Genomic DNA, 21294 nt, shown 5'->3' with positions numbered 1-21294 from the left:
GCATACATTTTTTATATTCATAGACAATGCTTTAAAAGCCTTTGCAAGCTACCATTGTAGATTTACAGAGGAGGTCTAGTGCTAGAATTACTGCCCTTGATCTAACATTCGCGGCAATACCTCACATGCATAGTGCAATTGCTGTTTACATACCGGCACAGGGTCAATGCTCGCTCATGCAGGGGGGGAGGTGAGGGTGCTTTTTTTTTAAGTTATTTAGATTTTTTTAAATAATTTTTTACTCTGACCCTTTCATTTTTATTTATTTTTTATCACTTTTAATGCTATCACAGGGAATGCAAATATCCCCTAAAATTTCAATTGACATTGTCATATATTTTTTTTTGTGAAATCTGAGGTCTATCAGACTCTAGATATTCCCTCTGCCCTTACATTATCTAATCTCGGTGTGATCAGATGCTTTCCCAATTTATATCCTGTGAAACTGAAGTGATGAAATGCTCATAGCTTCCGATTTCTTAGACTATAGAGATGATTGAAACCATTCCGGTCTCTAATCAGCTGTATAGTCAGCTGGCAGAAACAGCGGCTGCATTCCCCCGATGGCACTGGACTGCCCAAGAAGGCAGTGGGGGAGGGGGGTCATCGTCTCCTGCTGCTTGTAAAAGCAATCCTGCATCTAATTAGCCACTAGGATTGCTTTTACATGAAAGCAAATCGCCGGCTGAAAAAAAACTATACCAGGATGATGCCTGCAGCTGTAGGCATCATCCTGGTATAACCATTCAAAGTCCAGTGATGTACCAGTACATGGCTGGTCCTTTGGTATATATGCTATGTCCTTTTATTTTTTATGCAGCCCTTGGGCTGAATGAAAAAAAGAGAAGAAATCTCTGCCAGAAAAAGTGTGGTATGCCCAGCATTAGAATATACTGCCCCTGCATCCACCCATTTCTAATGGTGGACACACATTAGGTCGCATGGTGCCACATGCACCAATTCCAAAATTGTACAAATGTCTAAAAAGTGGCAGGTTTGAATAAAAATTGTCCACGTATAAAAGTTGTACCCTATATGGAAAAAGGATGACACCAAGTCCAAAACCATCTTTCCACTGCTCCCCATGTAGTCTGGGCATCCGGGGGGGACCCCAGAAGAGGATGCTCTGTGTGCATTTCTAGCAGGGGCAGACTGACCATTTGGGAACTCGGGCACTGCCCGAGGGCCCGGGGTCAGTAGGGGGCCCCATGAGATGCCCCTGCTACCTTTTTCATAGGTTTTTTTGGGTGTGGTTTGAGTTTGGGTGAGGACACAGGGGCCCCATGAGTTGTCAGTCCACCACTGATTACTAGTGTACAGAGCAGGTAAGTATATGTTTATTATTTTAACTAACAAAAACAATTGGTGAGGAGTGACTGATATCATTAACCAGCTCACCTCTGTAAACCTACACGATGATCCCGCTGCCTGCCTACTGCTCCTCTCGGAAAGACCAATTAAGCAATTGGCTTCCCTCACCATTCAGCTACTGAGCCTTGTATTCCACTCCGCTGGAAGGAGGCTACTCCTCCCACTCTCTTCCTATGGTTTTCCAAGGTGAACGAATTTAAGGACATGGAAGACCTCGCTGCCACCCTGTGCAACACTGAAGAGATCTTCTGGGACATCTGGAGACCATGGTAACATTTTGCCTTCATGGAATCTTATCTGCACACACTCACTCCATCTCAGTGAGTGTAATTCTTTCCTGGCCCTTTTCACTCACCCTGAGAGAGTGCTCAACCCTATCTGTACTCCTGCTCATTCTTTTCCTCCACACCCTACCCTACCTTTCCTCCTTTACTCCCCCCCCCCTTTTCTACTCCCCCCTCCACTCCCTAGCTGCTGGCATATAAATGCGCCTCCTATGTCCTTTCATTGAACCGTTTCTCATTTATATTAGTGGTTTCATACATGTTTATGACAGCGACCCTTCAGTCGTTATGTGGTGCATGCTGTTTAAGATTATCAGTTCCAATTAGTTTCGGCTACAATACTCCTCTGCTTTACCTTGGGGCTTCCTCTTGTGGAGTTTCTCCATGAGCTTATCTACAATGATTTTAAAAATATAGATATATACAATAATCTACTATGTTTGACATAGAAAGACCTGCAACTGGTGATGTCTTGTTGATCTTTCTCATGTCGTCTGTATGGCATTGCGCGGTCATGCAACGCTGCACCCAAATGAAATTTATGTCCTTTTTTTCCCCACAAATAGAGCTTTCTTTTGGTGGTATTTGATTGCGCTATTAAAAAAAAGACTGCCAATTTTGAGAAAAAAAAACATTATTTTTTTGTTATTAAACATGTCCAGTAAAAAAATGTAAAAAATCTAATTTCGTCATAATTGTATTCTGCTATTTGTCTTTGCTAAAAAAAAATCCCAATACGTGTAAATTAATTGGTTTATGTGAACATTATAGCATCTGCAAGTGGCTGTATATATACTGGAATTTTTATTTTTTATTTTTTTAATACTAGTAATGGCGGCGATCAGCGACTTATAGCAGGACTGTGGCGGGCATTCTGATACTGGGGGGGAACTTACTAACTGCCACTGACATCCCCAGTGACAATAATACAGTGATAAGTGCTAATAAAAAGCACTAAAATGACACTGGGCAGGAAGGGGTTAACATGCATTTACACTGTAAGCACACTGCTTTGTATGGCTATGCTATGCAAAACCATACAAAGCAGTGTGCAGGAGCTGACGGGAGAGAACTGTATTGTGTACATATAGTTCTCTCGCCATCTGTGATACACGGAGATCGCTGGGTGCCGGCGGGGAATCACCGGTGATTGACAGCTGCCAATGGCTGCATGGGTAGGACACGTGCGTAACTCTCGTGCGCCCCCTACCCAGAAATGCAAAATCACAAATGTACATGATTTTGCGCACCCCTGCCACCCTGTAGTGGTATTTCTGCTAAAGGGTGGCGGGAAAGTGGTTAAATAAAGGAATTACAAAAAGATGTAAAAATAAAACCAAAGCTTTCCAATGATTGTCAGTAGTAAAATGCAAAAGGTCTGTTGCATTAAAGACTGCATTCCATTGGCACTCTTCATGGAGTCTACTCAGTAGATCACCTTCATTCTATTAGATCGTAAGCTCTCTCAAGCAGGGCCCTCCTAACCCTCTTGTTTTGAATTTTATTGTAACTGTAATGTCTCCCTTTATATCGTAGAGGGCTGTGCAAACTATCGGAGCTACAGAATATACAGTGTATCCCGTATAATAATCTTCTGTGGAGTTATAAAATTAGTTTGAAAGCTAATCCTCATTGCCTATTGCCAATCATTTTCTGGTTTTGAGTTTTTTAGATATGGAGAATTTCCAATACCAACAGGCTTTGTGCAGTAACAAAGGAGTGATGAACTAGAAATCTACCTTTAAAAAAAAAAAGAAAGAAAGAAACTAGACTCAAACTGACTTTTCAAGTATGTTTATTTAACTTTTTTTTTTCCAAAATACATCTTTCTAAATGACATTGACTAGTAAAATGATATAATAATTACACAATATGGTGCCACATTTATTATTAGAAGGATAACCTCTTTTGTCCATTATTTTCTTGCTTCTTCATCAACTCTTTGTAATGTTCTGACCTTAAAAATCGAGGAAATGAGTCCTTTGCCATAAGGCACAAGATAAGTTCTTGAGCGTCATCAAAACAATTAACTGTTGGCTGTGACATTTTCTGGGAGATCAGTTCCCTTGTTTTATGGTCAATATTTACCTAGAGAAGATAAAACACATGTTATAATACCAGGGTATTACCTGACCTGTTACTCATAAAGGAAATGAAATATTGACTCCATCATTTGTATTATTAGTTTAGCATGTTTGCTGGCAAGATACCATGCTCACATTCAAACTGAACAATAGATTGCAAAAAAGAGCAAGTCAGACCAAATAAATGTAATAATAGTATAAAGTCTAGGTCTGAGCACATAGGCCCTCTAAAGCTAATTCACCCAGATGTTGATCAGCTAAAGCTGACTCTACACTTTCAATCAATATGCAGTTCAGTTTTGGGCATTAATTCACAAAAAGAACATTAGGGAACTGGAGAAAGTACAGAGAAGGGGAACCAAACTGCTAAGAGGCATGGAGGAGCTCAGCTATGATGAAAGATTAGAGGAACTGAATGTATTCTCTCTTGAGAAGAGGAGATTAAGGGGGGGATATGATCAACATGTATAAATACATCAGTGGTTCATATAGTGAACTCGGCGTAGAGCTATTCACCCTGAGATCATCACAGAGGACAAGGGGGCACTCTTTACGTCTGGAGGAAAAGAAATTTAATCTCCAAACATGAAAAGGTTTCTTCACAGTGAGAGTTGTGAAAATGTGGAATAGACTCCCTCAAGAGTTGCTTCTGGCCAGCTCAGTGGATTGCTTTAAAAAAGGCCTGGATTCTTTCTTAGATACACAGAATATAACTGGATACTAACATTTATAGGTAAAGTTGATCCAGGGAATTGCCTCTCGGGGGATCAGGAAGGAATTTTTAATGGTTAAATTGGATGGACTTTTGTCTTTTTTCAGCCAGACTAACTATGTAACTATGTACATCAGTGTGTGGGCTTCCTCAATCCATTGTCTGGATGAAGGAACCTGTCAGTTTTCATGCCTGGTGACTGAATGAAAAAATACTAACCGTGCATGTCCAGCCTAAAATGCCTTTGAAACTCATTGAGCTTAGTTTGCACTTCAGGTGTATTTTAGATGTTTTTCAGAGGTGTTTTATTGACTGGAAAGATGGACTGTTCGCTATTTTTGTCTATTTTTCCTAATTTCCTCCTCCGTTTTTTTGATCTCTGGGGATCATGTCATAAAGGCGACCATAATATTTTTGAAACCTGTTAGCGATATCGGTGGTGGCGTACACCATTTCTCCTTTAACTAAAAAAATTCCTCCTGCGCTTAATTGGAGTGATAAATGTGTATTAAAGCAGCCAACACTCTTATCTAATACCTTTCAAGCTTGTGTAATATGATAATAAAAATAGTGCAGCACTATAAAAACATTATACTTAGCAAATAACAATGAATAAATCCATAAATATATAAGACATGCAAAAAGCAATCAAAAAACACACACAAGAAAACAATAAAATAGCGATAAGATCAACATAGATCTATTTGGTGTCAAAATACTCTAAAGTTCCCAAAAGTGTGTACTGAGGTCCTCTCCAAGGCCTCTTAAAGTGCAATCAAATAACTCCACACACAAATATTATTTGTATATCAAGCAACTCCTACACACCCCTACATAAGTAGGATAATTGTGAATCCCCTAAATAGGGGGAAAAATACCACACAAAGTGACCCGTGTCTAAATAGTAACATCAATTAGGAAAACATAGAAATAGACATACAGTGACCAAACAAGATATAAAATTAAAATAAAATTAAAATCACATTTTTCATACTTTTTTCACATTTATATGTTTTCCTAATTGATGTTACTATTTATGTATAAATAGTAACATCAATTAGGAAAACATATAAATAGATATACAGTGACCAAACAAGATATAACATTAAAATAAATATAAAAAAATGCAAACAAATAAAAAATGCAAAAAAAAAATATAAAAATCTCTAATTGTCCAATACTCTTCAAATAAATCGTGCTTCAAAAAACTTCCATGCAGAGAGAAAAAAGTATGAAAAATGTGATTGTGTGTTCACAAATTTGTGTGGCTAAATTTGTGTGAACACACGATCACATTTTTCACACTTTTTTGACTCTGCGTGGAAGTTTTTATTGGACAATTAGAGATTTTTATATATATTTATTTATTTTATTTTATTTTTGCTTTTTTTTATTTGCATTTTTTTATATTTATTTTAATTTTATATCTTGTTTGGTCACTGTTTATCTATTTATATGTTTTCCTAATTGATGATACTATTTATACATGGGTCACTTTGTGTGGCATTTTTCTCCCTATTTAGGGGATTCACAATTATCCTACTTATGTAGGCGTGTGTAGGGGTTGCTTGATATACAAATAATATTTGTGTGTGGAGTTATTTGATTGCACTTTAAGAGGCCTTGGAGAGGACCTCAGTACACACTTTTGGGCACTTTAGAGTATTTTGACACCAAATAGATCTACATTGATCTTATCACTATTTTATTGTTTTCTTGTGTGTGTTTTTTGATTACTTTTTGCATGTCTTATATATTTATGGATTTATTCATTGTTATTTGCTAAGTATAATGTTTTTATATCGCTGCACTATTTTTATTATTATATTACCATTTCTCCTTTGTCATCTTTAATTTTTTCTACAACATTTTTTTATTTATTTTCCTTTAATTTCCTCATTAAATATTTTCCAGGTCTTTTCCCCCACCGATATCTTTCTTTTGAGACCCTGTTAAATATCCTTCTCGACTCCTGTTCCATAAGATCTTTTAGTTCTTCTCTTTTAATTATTATCTTTTGATACCCGTCTGTACCCATCTTCTTTTTTGTGTAGCTGTTCTAATTTGTAAAGTTCCTCAATCACCATCTTTAATTTTTTCCCTTGTTCTTTCTTTTTTTCTGCTCCCATCGAGATCAGTATTCCTCTAATATAAGCTTTATGTGGCTACTGATACCTCCTCTGTCTCATTAAGCTGAAAAAATTACCCTATTTCCCCCTTAACCTTTTTTCTAATTTGGGATCCTGTATAAGCATTTCATTTAGTCTCCACAAAGTTATTTTATCTTGATCCCTACCTACCTGTAGCCTCATTGTGATAGGAAGCATGATCCGAAATAGACGTAATAGACGTAACCTCTATATTGGCGCTAACCAGCGACTCCAATTGACTATGTTCGATCATTATATAGTCCAGTCTTGAGTACAATTCGTGTACCGGAGAGAAGAAGGTGTAATCTTTTTCTCTTGGGTGTTTAACTCTCCAAGTATCAATCAGTTGACTTTGAAAAAGTAGTCTCTTCAATGATTTTAATTTCCTTCCCCCCTCTCTCCTTTCAGGATGATGCATCCAACTGGGGATGCATACACAAGTTTAAATCTCCAACCACAACCAGACTACCCCTTCTAAATTCAGAAAGTTCTCTTAAAACTCCCTCCAGGAATTTTACTGGATTTTTGTTCGGACAATAGATATTAACCAATGTGTATTCAGCTCCTTGCAATTTTCCCCTCAAGAATAGAAACCGGCACTCTGGGTTTCTATTTTTATCCTGTTTTTATCATGCTCACACATATGCGGTTTAAAAACAGTTCCCATAGAAGTCAATAGCCTTTAATATGCACCTGAATCTGAACGCACTGCTCAGAAATCGTACACGACTCTTTTTCAAACCTCACTGAATCCGCACCACCAATGCAACGGACATATGTGAACAGGCACCATTGGAAGCAATGTTTTTTGACATGTAATGTGGATTGGATGCGGTTCAAACCACATCCAATCCGCATATATGTGAACCAGCACTCAAGTTCCATGTTTAGTCCTCAAAGTACTGGCATGTTTCTTAATTTCCCAAAAAATTATGGCAAAAAAAAAACAGATGACCTTGGAGTGTCTACTTTTAAAAAATTTGGTAATTTGGGGGTTTTCATAATATTCTTGCAGTTTTAATTTAACGGAAAGTAAGTGAAACTTTTTTTTTTCAGAATGTTTGGTCTATTTTCTTTTGTATAGTAAAACATAAAAGACACCAGTTATTAAATACTACCAAAAGAAAGCTCTATCTGTCTCAATCAAGTGATGTAAAACAAATTTGGGTACGGAGTAATTTTCAATCAAATGGTCACAGCGCTGAAAACTAAAAAAATGGCCTGGTAATGATGGGGTATTACAGGCTGGTACTCAGGTGCTTAAAGTAACTCATATTTAGTCACGTGGGGCAAAGAGAAAGCAAACCTAATAAAAACCTTCATAGGCCTTGATTACATGGACACAGTAAAGAACAGGTGTTTGCGTTGTGTTAATAAAGCTTTCCCAATGCTTTGCAAAGCAAATGTCAGTTTTGTACATGAATGGTCTAGTAAACACTTTGCCTTTGTATCACTTTGCATTGCTTTGCTTTGGCTTTGATTTTGATCTTGTGTGTTCATTCAATTCATTTGAAGCTGGCTTCAAATGCATTCTAAAAATAGAGATGTGCATGATGGAAAAATCAGTTTAGTTACAGTTGGATTTGTTCTTTAAGTTAATAATTTAGTTTTCTTATGTTTATTATTTTAGAATGATTCACTTTCAGAAATTGTTTTGTATATTTGGATTTGTTTCGTATATTCATTTTTTTCAAATCGATTTTGTATTTGAACTTCAGAAGATGGCTATTATCGTTTTATTTTATTCTAATCTATTCTATTCTAATCTATACCAATCTATTATATTCTTTTATTTTCAATCCTTTTTTTCATTTCTATTCTTTTTTTTTCTACTATATTTTTAATTTCTATTATATTCTAGTCTGTTTTATTCTATGCTTTTGTTTTCTATTCTAATCTTATTATTATTATTATACAGGATTTATATAGTGCCAACAGTTTGCTCAGCGCTTTACAATATAAAGGGAGACAATACAGCAACAATATAGTTCAATACAAGAGGGATAGGAGGGCCCTGCTCCTTGGAGCTTACAATCTAGGAGGCAGGGGTTAGTGGTACAAAAGGTTATAACTGTGGGGGATGGACTGGTAGGAAGAGTAGAAGATTCCATTATTAGCTGAGGGCAAGATAGGCTTCCCTGAAGAGATAGGTTTTCAGAGATCGCCTAAAAGTGAGCAGAGTAGGCGATAGTCTGATAAATTGGGGTAGAGAGTTCCAGAGGGTGGGGGAAGCTCTGGAGAAGTTCTGGACACAAGCATGGGAGGAGGAGACAAGGGAGCTAGAGAGCAAGAGGTCTTGTGAGGAGTGGAGAGTATGGTTTGGGTGATATTTGGAGACAAGATTGCTGATGTAATTTGGGGCAGAGTTAGAAATGGCTTTATATGTTATTGTTAATGTTTTGAATTTTTTCCGTTGGGCAATGGGAAGCCAGTGGAGGGATTGGCAGAGAGGGGTGGCTGATACAGAACGGTTAGTAAGGTGGATGAGTCTGGCAGCAGCATTCATGATAGACTGAAGAGGGGATAGCCTGCGATGAGGTAGGCCAATGAGGAGGGAGTTACAATAGTCAAGGCGAGATATAACAAGGGAATTAATAAGTTGCTTAGTGGTTTCCGAGGTTAAGAACGGCCGTATCTTGGAGATGTTGCGGAGCTGAAATCTACAAGATTTAGACAGTGATTGGATTTGGGGCTGAAAGAACAGATGGGAGTCTAGGGTTACACCTAGCACCCTGCCATGAGGGGAGGGACTGATGATTGTGTTATTGATTTTGATGGAGAAGTTAGGGAAGGGGGCACGGGCTGAAGGGAACAATAAGAGCATTTTAGAAAGATTGAGTTTGAGGAAGTGGAGTGACATCCATGCCGATATGTCGCTTAGTAGGTTAGTAATACGAGAGGAGACTGAAGGGGTGAGGTGAGGAGTAGAAAGATAGATTTGTGTGTCATCAGTATAGAGATGGTACTTAAAACCATGGGAGTGTATCAAGTGACCAAGGGAGGAGGTGTAGATGGAGAAGAATAAGTGCCCAAGGATGGAACCTTGAGGGACCCCTACAGAAAGAGGGAGTGAAGAGGAGGAGCTAGAGTTATAAGTAACGCTAAAGGAGCGCTGCAATAGGTAGGAGGAGAACCAGGAGAGAGCAGAGTCTCGGAGGCCAAGAGAGTAGTTTTTTGAGGAGGAGTGGATGGTCAACCGTATCAAAAGCAGAGAGGTCGAGTAGTAGTAGTTTTAGTAGGGCAGTTTCGGTGGAGTGTAGTGAGCGAAAGCCAAACTGTAAAGGGTCAAGAAGGTTGTGGTCAGTGAGGTAGGCGCTCTGGCAATTGTAGACTAGGCGTTCTAAGAGTTTAGAGGTAAACTGGAGCAGGGAGATGAGTCTTAAGTTGTTCAGGTTGGTGGGGTCCAGGGAGGGCTTTTTAAGTATGGGAGTGATGTGATGTGTGCATGCTTTAGAGGGCAGGGGAAGGCACCGTTAGAGAGGGAGAGATTGAAGATGTGAGTGAGGGAGCATAGGACGGAAGAAGAGGGTGACCGTAGTAGCTGTGAGGGGACAGGATCCAGGGGGAAGGTAGTGAGACGGGCTTCTGAGAAAACCTTAGTGACCTCTTCAGGAGTAGCAAGGTCAAAAGAGGAAAGCGTTGAGGGAGGTTTAGTATAAGGTATGCTAAGTGGGATGGATGTCTGTGCAGTGGCACATATTCTGTTTTATTCTATGCTTTTGTTTTCTATTCTAATCTGTTCTATTATTTTCATTTCTGTTCTATTCTATTTTATTCTGTTCTTTTCTATTCTATTTTATAAAGCGGCATAAGTAGGAATCATCTTATTTCACTTTTATACCTTACTGTATTTAGTGCAATATGTTTCCATTTCGATTTCAAATTTATTTTCAAATTCATGTCCAAATCCAAATTCAGATAATTTGTTGCATTATGATTTTTTTGGATTCATTGAAAATCATAATTATTGTGATGTGGAAATTGGGATCCATCTGAATCTCCAAATAACGAAAATTTCGTCTGAATTTTGATTCATATCACATATGTCTATCTAAAAGCTCCTAAGGCATTTGCAAGACGTTTGCGGAGTGTTGTGGCAAGACTCTTACCTTGCTTTAACCTCATTTGGAGTGCTTCAGAAAGCTCTTCCTAAACACCTCTGAAGCACATCTGAAATATGAATTAACGCTAGGCTAAACATCTGTGTGAACCTAAACTTAAAGCAGTATTAAACCTAGAAGCAAACATTTATTATATTTCATATTACAAATTCATAGATGTGATAGCTGCATTTGTTTCCTTTTTTGGGATTTCTTTCTTTTATTTTCATCTGGTGAACCAGCCAGCAAGTCTGTTGCTTTTTAGAAGCACAAGCTCTCCAGCTCTCCAGCAGAATGTATCAGTTTGCACAAATGAGACAAACCAATTAACACTGACAGGGGCTGACAGTTACAAGCATGCCTCCCAAAGACAGAAGTATGATGGGACTTTTAGTTCCTCAGCAGCTGGAGGGCCACAGGTTGAGCACCCATGATGTATAAAGTGTGAGCTGGAGTTTGGCTTCCATTTGTTAGTGTATCTAAATTTGCTAATACATTTAACCCTCTCTTCCCCCCAGAATGACAATGGTGCTGTCTGCTGTCCCTCCTATCTCACTCTTCCAGTGTTGTGTCTCACTAATACAAGAGGTGTGTTACTGGCCAGATCACCTGGCGAAAACAGAAGGGGTAAAAGCCAATCACAAATAATGAATGGTAAGATGCAATACAATACATTTGTGGTTTTGGGTTTAATAATGCTTTAATCTAACAATTAACTTTAGTTATTTGGTCCTTTTTGGTGTGTTAAATATGCCAAAAATACCACTTGATCTTGCCAGATATCTTCCTGTGCTTGAGTCTTATCACTTACATTGTTCCAAGTTATCTCTGAGGACTACAGATCCCCTGCCCTCTTCTGTTGTAAGGAGGAAGAGAGGGTGAGGTTTCTGTAGTCCTGACCTTGGGTATAAGGCTGCATCCCCATTCTCCAGTAAAGCTGGCCATACGTAGCTCACATTAGAGACATGGGTGGCTGTGTCAGGACCACCTGGCTTTACAAACATCAAGTGGAAAATTGAAGGCGTCAGATGGAAAATTTTTAGCTGAACAGTGACTGCATACTATCAGATGCAGCCACTGTTGGGGCATTAAGACAGCTGCTGTCTGAATACAGTAGTTGACAGGGAACTTTCCTCGATCCAGTGTATTCAGGGTAGATGAAGAAATCTAATATATTTCTCTTGTTCAGCCCACAGGCTGAACAAGAGAAATCTATGCTTGTATGTCTAGCTTTAGATGAGAGAGTATTGTCATGCTAGGACAAGAAGAAAGTTACTGGAAGGATCAACAGGTGAAAATAAAGGAAACAAACATGAAAACAAGAACAGTGCACTCATCACATTCAAGAGCTGATAAACTGCAATATATTACATTTTTGTTCTCGGGTTTATATCCACTTTACCTCTATTCATACAAATGATAAGTTAACAGAACTTTCTGTATAATCCTTAGGGCCCATTTACACTTATGCATTTGATTTTTGGCATGTCAATGCACATTGGTCTTTCATCTTCAGTGGGCCCTCAACTCACATCCACTGGCCAAAAAAATGTAAGGAAACACATTTCTTCCTTATTACATGCATCGCGGTGTGCTGGGGGGCAGTTCTATTTTAGCTTACACCATGTATGTGCATCGCAGTGAAAGTGGATGGCAATGCACCACAACACATACACAACGCATTGCGCACAGCGATTACAATAACACACATTAATGTGTTTGGAGCTATTTCCAGTTTATATGAATGTGTTCTAGCAATGGATGCATGGCATTTCTCTGGGTGGGCTTTCTAATGACAACATGCCTAATATATAGAAAGAGTCACCTGTAGTCTCTATAGGAAACAAGTGTTTGAGCAGGTTGACAGTGCAGGAACATGACTGCGAGTGTTGTCACCTTATAACAAGAAGTGCCAGAAAAAAGAACTTCATGGCAGGGTCACAAGGTTTTTATTGTAGTGAAAACTGCAGATTTTAAAATACAATATACAATTTATAAGTTTTTGTACATTCCTCTGTGGATTAGGGTTCTGATGATGCAAGGTGCTTTCATTTCTTAAATTTTGGCTTGCATTTGATGGACCACTATTCCTCAGCACAGTGCATACACTTTACTCTGCCATGATATGTGTGGTATGCAGTGGACAGCATGAGCTCCATATCTCATGATTACTGATCTTTTCTGCCAGTAGAAGCGTGTAATGGAGATGTAATTGTTAGTGATCACTTCTCTTGCGCATGTAGCTGTAAGCAGAGTATATAGAAGGCAAATGCTGCAATGTGTGGAGAGAGGTGATGACAGCAAGACAGGGGGAATGAAGATGCAAGGGTGACAAAACTGATTACAATGTCAGTATCCCAGTGCCAGCATTGCCATCTGAGGTTAGAAAGGGAAATACAAGTGGTGGATATGGCTGGACCATCATGTATATTGCACTACTGATTGTACTTACGACTGAGTGAAGATTGCTTAGAAATATGCTTGATTTTGTAATGATGAAACTGGTAGTGTTAAGGCAGAGAGATACCAAAGGCTATTTTTAGGCATGCGCGAATCTGCCCATGGTAAATTCGTATTATGTTGAATCCTGTTTGATGTTTGTGAAACCCAAACGTAGCAGTAAATTCCATTGTAGTCTAATGGGGGCAAATCTTGATATAAAATTCTGGCCATTTTTAAGGCTACTAGGCAAGCTATTTGTCAGATTTTGTTTATCAAGAGATAAAAGGCCTACATTGGCTGATGGTATTAGTAGCCACAACCGATTTAAAAGCTATAGGAATGTTTACTGAAAAAAAAATAGAGCAAAAGCACCCAGCGTCATGCAACTCCATTAGCATCGTTTGTGAGCTTCTTTTTTTTTTGACAGTACCATATTATAATGTTTTAAAAGTTTACCAACATGTCAAAAGTGTCAAACATGTCCTTTGTGTAGGACTTTAATTCGAAAGCTTCCTAGAAACAAACAGAACACCCTGAACAGGCATCCAGTAAAGATCATACCTCCACATGCAAGATTCCAACGTAATTAGACTGACAGGCTAAAACATAGAGACAAGATGGTGGTGCCCAGAAGGACGCAGGCAGCATTTTCAGTGCAGGAGATTAAAGGTGGAACACTACTTGGATACAGCAATAGTAGGTAAAGAATGGAAAAATTATGATTAAGCCTTGGGGACAGGACCTCTTTAAAGTAAACATTTTGTAAATTTTTTTTTCCCCTTACTGTACATAGTACAACGAAAGTGGAAAACCCATATAAGTTACTTTTTGCCAACAATCAATGACCTGCAGAAAAAAAGATAAAATATTTCGTTTTCTGCAGGTATAGAATACAGAATATATAGTTTTACATATAGATCTGTAAAACGTTAGTCCTTATTTTATAGTTTATTTTAGGGAAAACTTTTTTTTTTTAATGTAATGTTTACAATTGGCTTTTAAATATTATAGTAAATGTTTAGGTTGATAAGCAATTATTCATAACAGTGGTCAACTTTTTTTCTGTTCCTTTTTGAAATGTTTGTAAAAATTTGTAAAATGTCCTATTTCCATTGATTATACTTTACCTCTCTTGGAGCTTCAGTTTTGATGAATTCACAATATATTTTGTTTGCTTTAACAGAAAGTTGGCTTGGTATTTTGGTGTTTTTGAAGTCCTCACAGGCCAACCAAAACTCTATGTTTTCATCACTAAATTCTGACTTCAAGAAATCTCTAAATGCAGTCAGCCCATCTGTGGTGGAATGAAAAATAGGCAATATATTAAAATGTTCAAAAAAGAAAAGGAGAAGATTAACTGCTAAAATAAAGGCGATATTGTAGCTCGTGATAATTTTCCCATTTTCTAAAAAGATGTTTGACCTGATCTGAGACAATGAACAATTGTTAGAAGATTTGTCACTCTAAATAACATCAGGTTATAATTGCACACCCAGTGCTACAGCATGCCAAAAAATGTTTGCTTATGGTTATGCGAGAGAAATACCGTCAAGCATATGTACCTGAACTTTCACAATAGAGCATAAGAACAGTTCTTTCAAAATGTACTTATTCAGCAACCTATACAGAAAAAAACGGTGATCTCTTCCTGCATTATATACATACAGTATGTATTGGTATACCACATTTAATGCAAAAAAGTGAAGACATTCTGACTTATAAGGGTTTGTATAGAAATTATAGTAATATTCTGAAAATCTACCTTTTGCTTTGGATAGCAGTGCATTGGATACTTCTGTACTGCTGAGTAACAGCAGTGTGAGATCATCCAAGTCTCTGACTGCTAATCTCATGAGGTATGGAGTGAAATTTGGTGTTGTCAGTACTGTGCTGCTCCCTATTCCCCTTGCTGGAGAGAAAGCTGTACCTGAAGAACTTTAGTGCAAACATCTACCTGCTTCTTCTTCATTTATTCTGTGGATCTGTGCTTTCTCAACCTCTTTTGCTACTTCTTGATCATTACCCCCCCACCAGTCATCAGTGGGGCAGCTTTAAAGTGAGCAAGAAAAGTCTTGCTCTCCTACTAAGATAGATATCTCAACACAAGGAATAGTGCGTCAGTGATGCTGAAAAACAGAAAATTGAATGACAGATACTTACTGTAATTTTCCTTCCTGACAAGCTCCATGTCAGCACAGCTGGTTAAGAGCCCCAACCCCAATGCTTCCAGGACCTAACTCATAAATTTGAGCCCATCTGCAGCCTCAGCATTCTGTAACTAGTCCTACCAAACTGGGTGGGAATTGTGCTGACATGGAGCTTGTCAGGAAAGGAAAATTATGCTGTGGGCACTGTGGCTGTCTGAATACAAGAGCCAGCTGGGCAGATTCTATTCGATTCTATTAGATATGAGAAACGCTTGCCTTAGAAATCAATACTATATGTTCATTCTGTCCCAGCCATAGTGTTCAATTCTCTGACCTTAATATAGTTTTACATCCACAACAAAATGCAAAATAGAAATACTTCCAATTCGTGAACAGAAAAATTCATATTAATAGGATGGTAAAATAAAGGTATTTGGTGGTACTCTAGTTCCTCTCCCTATCCCCCCCCCCCCCTGAATCGTTCCCCCAACTACCTTTTTTTCCTTCTCTATTTTCCTTTTCCCAGCTATCAGGTTTTCCTCAAATTGGGAGACCCCCTTTTATTTTTTTGTTTTCCATTTTCCTTTTGCTTTTGTTAAAAGTTGAAAAATAATTATTTAAGCATTTGCATTTCTAATCCTTGTTTTTCATTTTGGAAGCTATACCTACTTGTGGAAATCTTAACGGTCAGCTGTTGGTTCCTCTTTGAAGGTGCTTCGACTTTACAGCATTCAGAGCTTTATTATAACTCCCTATGCTAAGTGTAGTTGTATCTTCCATTTATTTAACATCATTTTCTCTTCCTTATGACTCTGGATATTTGCTGTAGTCGGTTATGATTTGTAAGTTTATGTGCTCTATCTGTACTTTATTCTTGTGGTATTTTTTGATTTGGATGCTATGCTGACGGATGCACTAAAAATGTATAAAAAAAGGATTTGGTGGAAAAAAAATGTATATGAAGTTCTACTACTATACGTTAAGATTTAGCCTAGAGTAAAAAGGCAAATCAACGAGGGTGGAGTATGGGGATAGGTAAAACTGCATTTTGCAAACATTCCCTTTGCCTCAAAATCAATCAAAGCAATTAAAACTGTAGATCTGATTAGGTTGTGTCATATGGTCATTTGATATACCAACTGTACATGACATCCCAAATTTATTTGGGAACCAACGAAAAAAAAATGGTGGCACTTGTTCCCAGCCTAATTCTCCCCCTCCACAATGGTGATTGACAGCAGCTCTTGAGTATGCTGTCTCTCGAGTATGCTGTCTCTCTTGCGCTGCCTGTATGTGCATGAGGGGAATAGCTGCATGTAAGGATGTAGTGCTAAACAGGAGTGTGCACGAACTGGAGACTCTGGCAAGTTTTTATAGGTCCCAGAGGGCACAGGGCCCCCCACATACCTGAAGTTGGAGCACAGGTAGCAGAGCAAGAACAAAGGAGACATTTCCAAAAAGAATAGCAAGAGAATGTACACAACTCAAAAACAAAATTGGCTTTAATGTCACTTTAAGTGATGAAAAAAATATTGACAAATCAAGAAAACTATATTAGAAATGTAAGAATTGGTGTGATCCATGAGACTCATACAGGGGTAGGTTCTGAAGTGGTCGCAAACAATGTACGTTTCTCTTATTAGCCTAATATGCATTGTAGTAAAAATGACGTTTTGGGGTTGTGTATGAATTAAATAAAATAAATTTTTTTAAATGTTGTATATTTAAGGGTTTATTATAAAAAATGAACATGCTTCTATTAAAGCAGTGTCCTGCATTTAAAAAAAAAAAAATCAAACTTTTATAAAGTTACCCAATGCATAAGAAAGCTGCTAAATTAGTTCTGGGCATCTAGGCTACAATGACAAACAACTATAAAATACAGCAAATAATTGTGTTGGTCCCTTTTCTGTTATATTGCTGTACAGCATTCTAGAAGACATTGTGCTTTGGCTTTAACAAAGTGAAAGTGGTTAATGCTAAATGAGATTGCAGTTGTTATGCTGCCTGAAGAAATTTGCATGTTCCATTTGCATTGATGGAGTCATGTATATGCAACCTGTGTCTGTCTTTTCTGCCAAGTTCTTTGTTAAGTTGTTTCCCCATTAGGCCTGTTTCAGATAGACAAGGCCTGGTTGCTACAGTATATTGCATATATATGTATTCATATGGGAACTGGGGTGTCAACAAAGTCAGGTAGGAGCTGGACCCGCATAATCCCTAAAACTACACCAACATGTGTGCTACATATATTATTAGAGTATATGACATTTTATATGTCAGATTGTACTGTGATTTTTACTTTTAAAAAAACCTTAAAGCCATTCTCCTGACAAAAATGTGCCATTTGCATTGATGGAGTCATGTATATGCATGTCTTATTTTTCTGCCAAGTTCTTTGTTAACTGTTTTTTCCCTATAAGGCCTGTTGCAGATAAACAAGGCCTGGTTGCTACAGTATATTGTATCTACAGTGGGGATCGAAAGTTTGGGCACCCCAGCTAAAAATTTGTATTAATGTGCATAAAGAAGCCAAGGAAAGATGGAAAAATCTCCAAAAGGCATCAAATTACAGATTAGACATTCTTATAATATGTCAACAAAAGTTAGATTTTATTTCCATCATTTACACTTTCAAAATAACAGAAAACAAAAAAATGGCATCTGCAAAAGTTTGGGCACCCTGCAGAGTTAATATCTTGTACTGCCCCCTTTGGCAAGTATCACAGCTTGTAAATGCTTTTTGTAGCCAGCCAAGAGTCTTTCAATTCTTGTTTGAGGTATCTTTGCCCATTCTTCCTTACAAAAGTCTTCCAGTTCTTTGAGATTTCTGGGCTGTCTGTCACGCACTGCTCTTTTAAGGTCTATCCATAGACTTTCAATTATGTTGAGGTCAGGAGATTGTGAAGGCCATGGCAAAACCTTCAGTTTACGCCTCTTGATGTAATCCCCCGTGGATTTCGAGGTGTGTTTAGGATCATTATCCATTTGTAGAAGCCATCCTCTCTTTAACTTCAGCTTTTTCACAGATGGCATCAAGTTACCGTCCAAAATTTGCTGAAATTTTATTGAATCCATTTTTCCTTCTACTCATGAGATGTTCCCTGTGCCACTGGCTGCAACACAACCCCAAAGCATGATTGATCCAACCCCATGCTTAACAGTTGGACAGAGGTTCTTTTCATTAAATTCTGTGCCCCTTCTTCTCCAAACGTACCTTTGCTCATTCCGGCCAAAAAGTTCAATTTTAACCTCATCGGTCCACAGAACTTGTTTCCAAAATGCATCAGGCTTGTCTATATGTTCATTTGCAAAGTTCAAACGATGATTTTTGTGGTGAGGACGTAGAAGAGGTTTTCTTCTGATGACTCTTCCATGAAGACCATATTTGTACAAGTATCTCTTTATAGTGGAATAGTGTACCACAACTCCAGTGTCTGCCAGATCTTTCTGGAGGGATCGTGCAGTCAAACGTGGGTTTTGAATTGTTTTTCTCACAATCCTGCAAGCTGTTCTGTCTGATATTTTTCTTGGTCTTCCAGATCTTGCTTTATCTTCCACTTTTCCTGATGACTGCCATTTCTTAATTACATTCCGAACAGAGGATATTGACATCTGAAAACGCTTTGCTATCTTCTTATAGCCTTCTCCAGCTTTGTGAGCATCAACTATTTTCAGTTTCAGTTTTCTAGACAACTGCTTAGAAGAACCCATGATGCTGATTGTTGGGGCAAGGTCAGATGAGTCTGGGCATTTAAAACCTTTGAGATTGACATCACCTGGTCTTCCCAGATGATGATTGAGAACAATCCATGACATTGGCAGGTCTCAGCTTTGCAAAGGGGGCAGTGCATGCTATAAATTCAGCAGGGTGCACAAACTTTTGCAGATGCCATTTTTTTGTTTTCTGTTATTTTGAAAGTGTAAATGATAGAAATAAAATCTAACTTTTGTTGACATATTCTAAGAATGCCTAATCTGTAATTTGATGCCTTTTGGAGATTTTTCCATCTTTCCTTGGCTTCTTTATGCACATTAATACAAATTTTTAGCTGGGGTGCCCAAACTTTCGATCCCCACTGTATACTGTATGTATTGTGACAGTGCGGTATCCTGCCACGGTGGAAATCACAATGGAGACCCAGGATTCTCAACCATACAGGTTGAGGGGCTCCAGGCAGTTCTCATAATGCAGAGGAAACTGGTTTATAAGTTTCCTCTTTGGTTTGTAAAGCCTGTTTTGGGACCTGTAGCCTGGAGATTTCTAAGAGATTTGGGAGGGAGGAAATCTCCAATCCTGGGCCCATGTTTTGAGAGCAGCCAGCGCGCTGATTGCACAGGTGTGTGCAGGCCTTTTTGTGGAGGCCACGCCATGATTCTGGGCTCCACCCTGGTAGACAAGAGGTCTCTGTCAGGTGGGCTTCGCCTAGTAGATGTGGGAGCCAGAATAGCTGTGTACTGTGTACATTTGTGTTTATGGAACTTTTTCTTTTTATTAAAATTGGGCAAAAAGGCCCTTAAAGAAGTGAGTTGCTGTGTGCTTTAACAAGAAAAGCTCTACCATTTTGAAGCGAGGTTCCCACATATGGTGGTGGATGTAGTGGGCAGAATTGGAGATCCCTGCAAAAGAAGTAAGCTCATCAGTTATATGAACTGTGTTTCTGTGCAATGAACAGCACAATTGGTGTGTGTGCAGGTGAGGAGAACCTGCCTTAAAGAGACAGTGCTTCATTTCTTGGTTGCTGGACTGTGCAAAAGTGTTGTGAGGTGACTGTGAAGATGGGGCGGTCAAAACAAAGAAAAGAAGCAAGATTTGCTGAAATGAGACAGAGCCCTGTGGCTGGAAGGGTTATTATCACCAGAACAGGCCCCATACATGGATGAACAGTTTGCCACAGTGGGAAGTGCATGCTGTCGCCCCTGGCAACACTGGTGAACGGAGACCAGCTATGAATATGCAGAGTTCTAAACTGGAAAAAGGCTGCAATGTGGGGAGCCTGGACAAGATATGCTGGCAAGAGCGATGCTTGCGATGCAGGGAGTGGGGGCATGCTGTCTTCAAATGCCCTTTGTCCCAGTCTCCATTGCAAAGTTGCATAGCAAAGCAAAGGACTGCATCTGGCAAACATTGAAATTAATTCTGACAAAGGTGTGGATGTTTCTGACCATGAGGAAAAATGCAAGGCCCTTGTTAATGTTGATATTTACTTTACTTTTTGTGTTTAAAAGCGTGACCCCTTCAAAGGTACAGGGAAATCGGCTGTTCAAAGTGCAGCGTAGCTTTAATGTTATCTGACACCTAAAACTCTCAGGTGTCAACCTCATCCTCCAGAAAGATACCAAGTTTTGGAAGTTTCTTAATGGGAAGGTGACTTGGGTGGCCCCAAGGAAAATAGAGAGGCAATGCTTTTGGAAGCGTACCCAGAAAAAGGCAGTGTCTTTATAGAGCCCAAGTCCGTGTAGTAGGAGAACACAGGCAAAGTCTCCTCGTAAGACAGGAAGGAAAGTTTCCCCTTGAAAATGATGTCAGCCAGGAGTGGGCTCATATGGGTGAAAGCTGGCACAGAGATGCCAAATTAAAGAGTTTGGGCTTCTGTGTTCTGCCCCCTATGGGATCAAAACAAAGGGTGGGGGGATATGTGGCAGTGCGGTATCCTGCCACGGTGGAAATCACAATGGAGACCCAGGATTCTCAACCATACAGGTTGAGGGGCTCAAGGCAGTTCTCATAATGCAGAGGTAACTGGTTTATAAGTTTCCTCTTTGGTTTGTAAAGCCTGTTTTGGGACCTGTAGCCTGGAGATTTCTAAGAGATTTGGGAGGGAGGAAATCTCCAATCCTGGGCCCATGTTTTGAGAGCAGCCAGCGCGCTGATTGCACAGGTGTGTGCAGGCCTTTTTGTGGAGGCCAGGCCATGATTCTGGGTTCCACCCCGGCAGACAGGAGTCAGGAGGGCTCCACCCTGGCAGACAGGAGGTCTCTGCCGTGGAGTCAGGTGGGCTTC

At 38.9% G+C, this 21294-nt stretch overlaps 1 protein-coding gene across 1 annotated transcript in view; it reads right to left on the bottom strand.

Annotated features, from left to right (window-relative positions):
- Positions 1-3433: 3433 nt before the first annotated feature.
- The window catches only part of RGS21 (regulator of G protein signaling 21), an 83742-nt gene continuing 65881 nt past the window's right edge, over positions 3434-21294 (bottom strand). Inside the window, exons 3-4 of the mRNA XM_089692602.1 lie at positions 14271-14437; positions 3434-3743 (exon numbers count right to left, since the gene is read on the bottom strand). Coding sequence (XP_089548728.1) covers positions 3546-3743; positions 14271-14437 — 365 coding nt within the window. The 3' untranslated portion in view covers positions 3434-3545. The remainder of the gene's footprint in view (positions 3744-14270; positions 14438-21294) is intronic.

Source organism: Staurois parvus, unplaced genomic scaffold (genome assembly GCF_062004578.1).
Source record: "Staurois parvus isolate SC_StPar_1 unplaced genomic scaffold, SC_StPar_1.0 ptg000597l, whole genome shotgun sequence".
Classification (NCBI taxonomy): domain Eukaryota; kingdom Metazoa; phylum Chordata; class Amphibia; order Anura; family Ranidae; genus Staurois; species Staurois parvus.
Note: the sequence above shows the minus strand (reverse complement) of the source record. Positions and strands in the feature narration are given on the sequence as shown.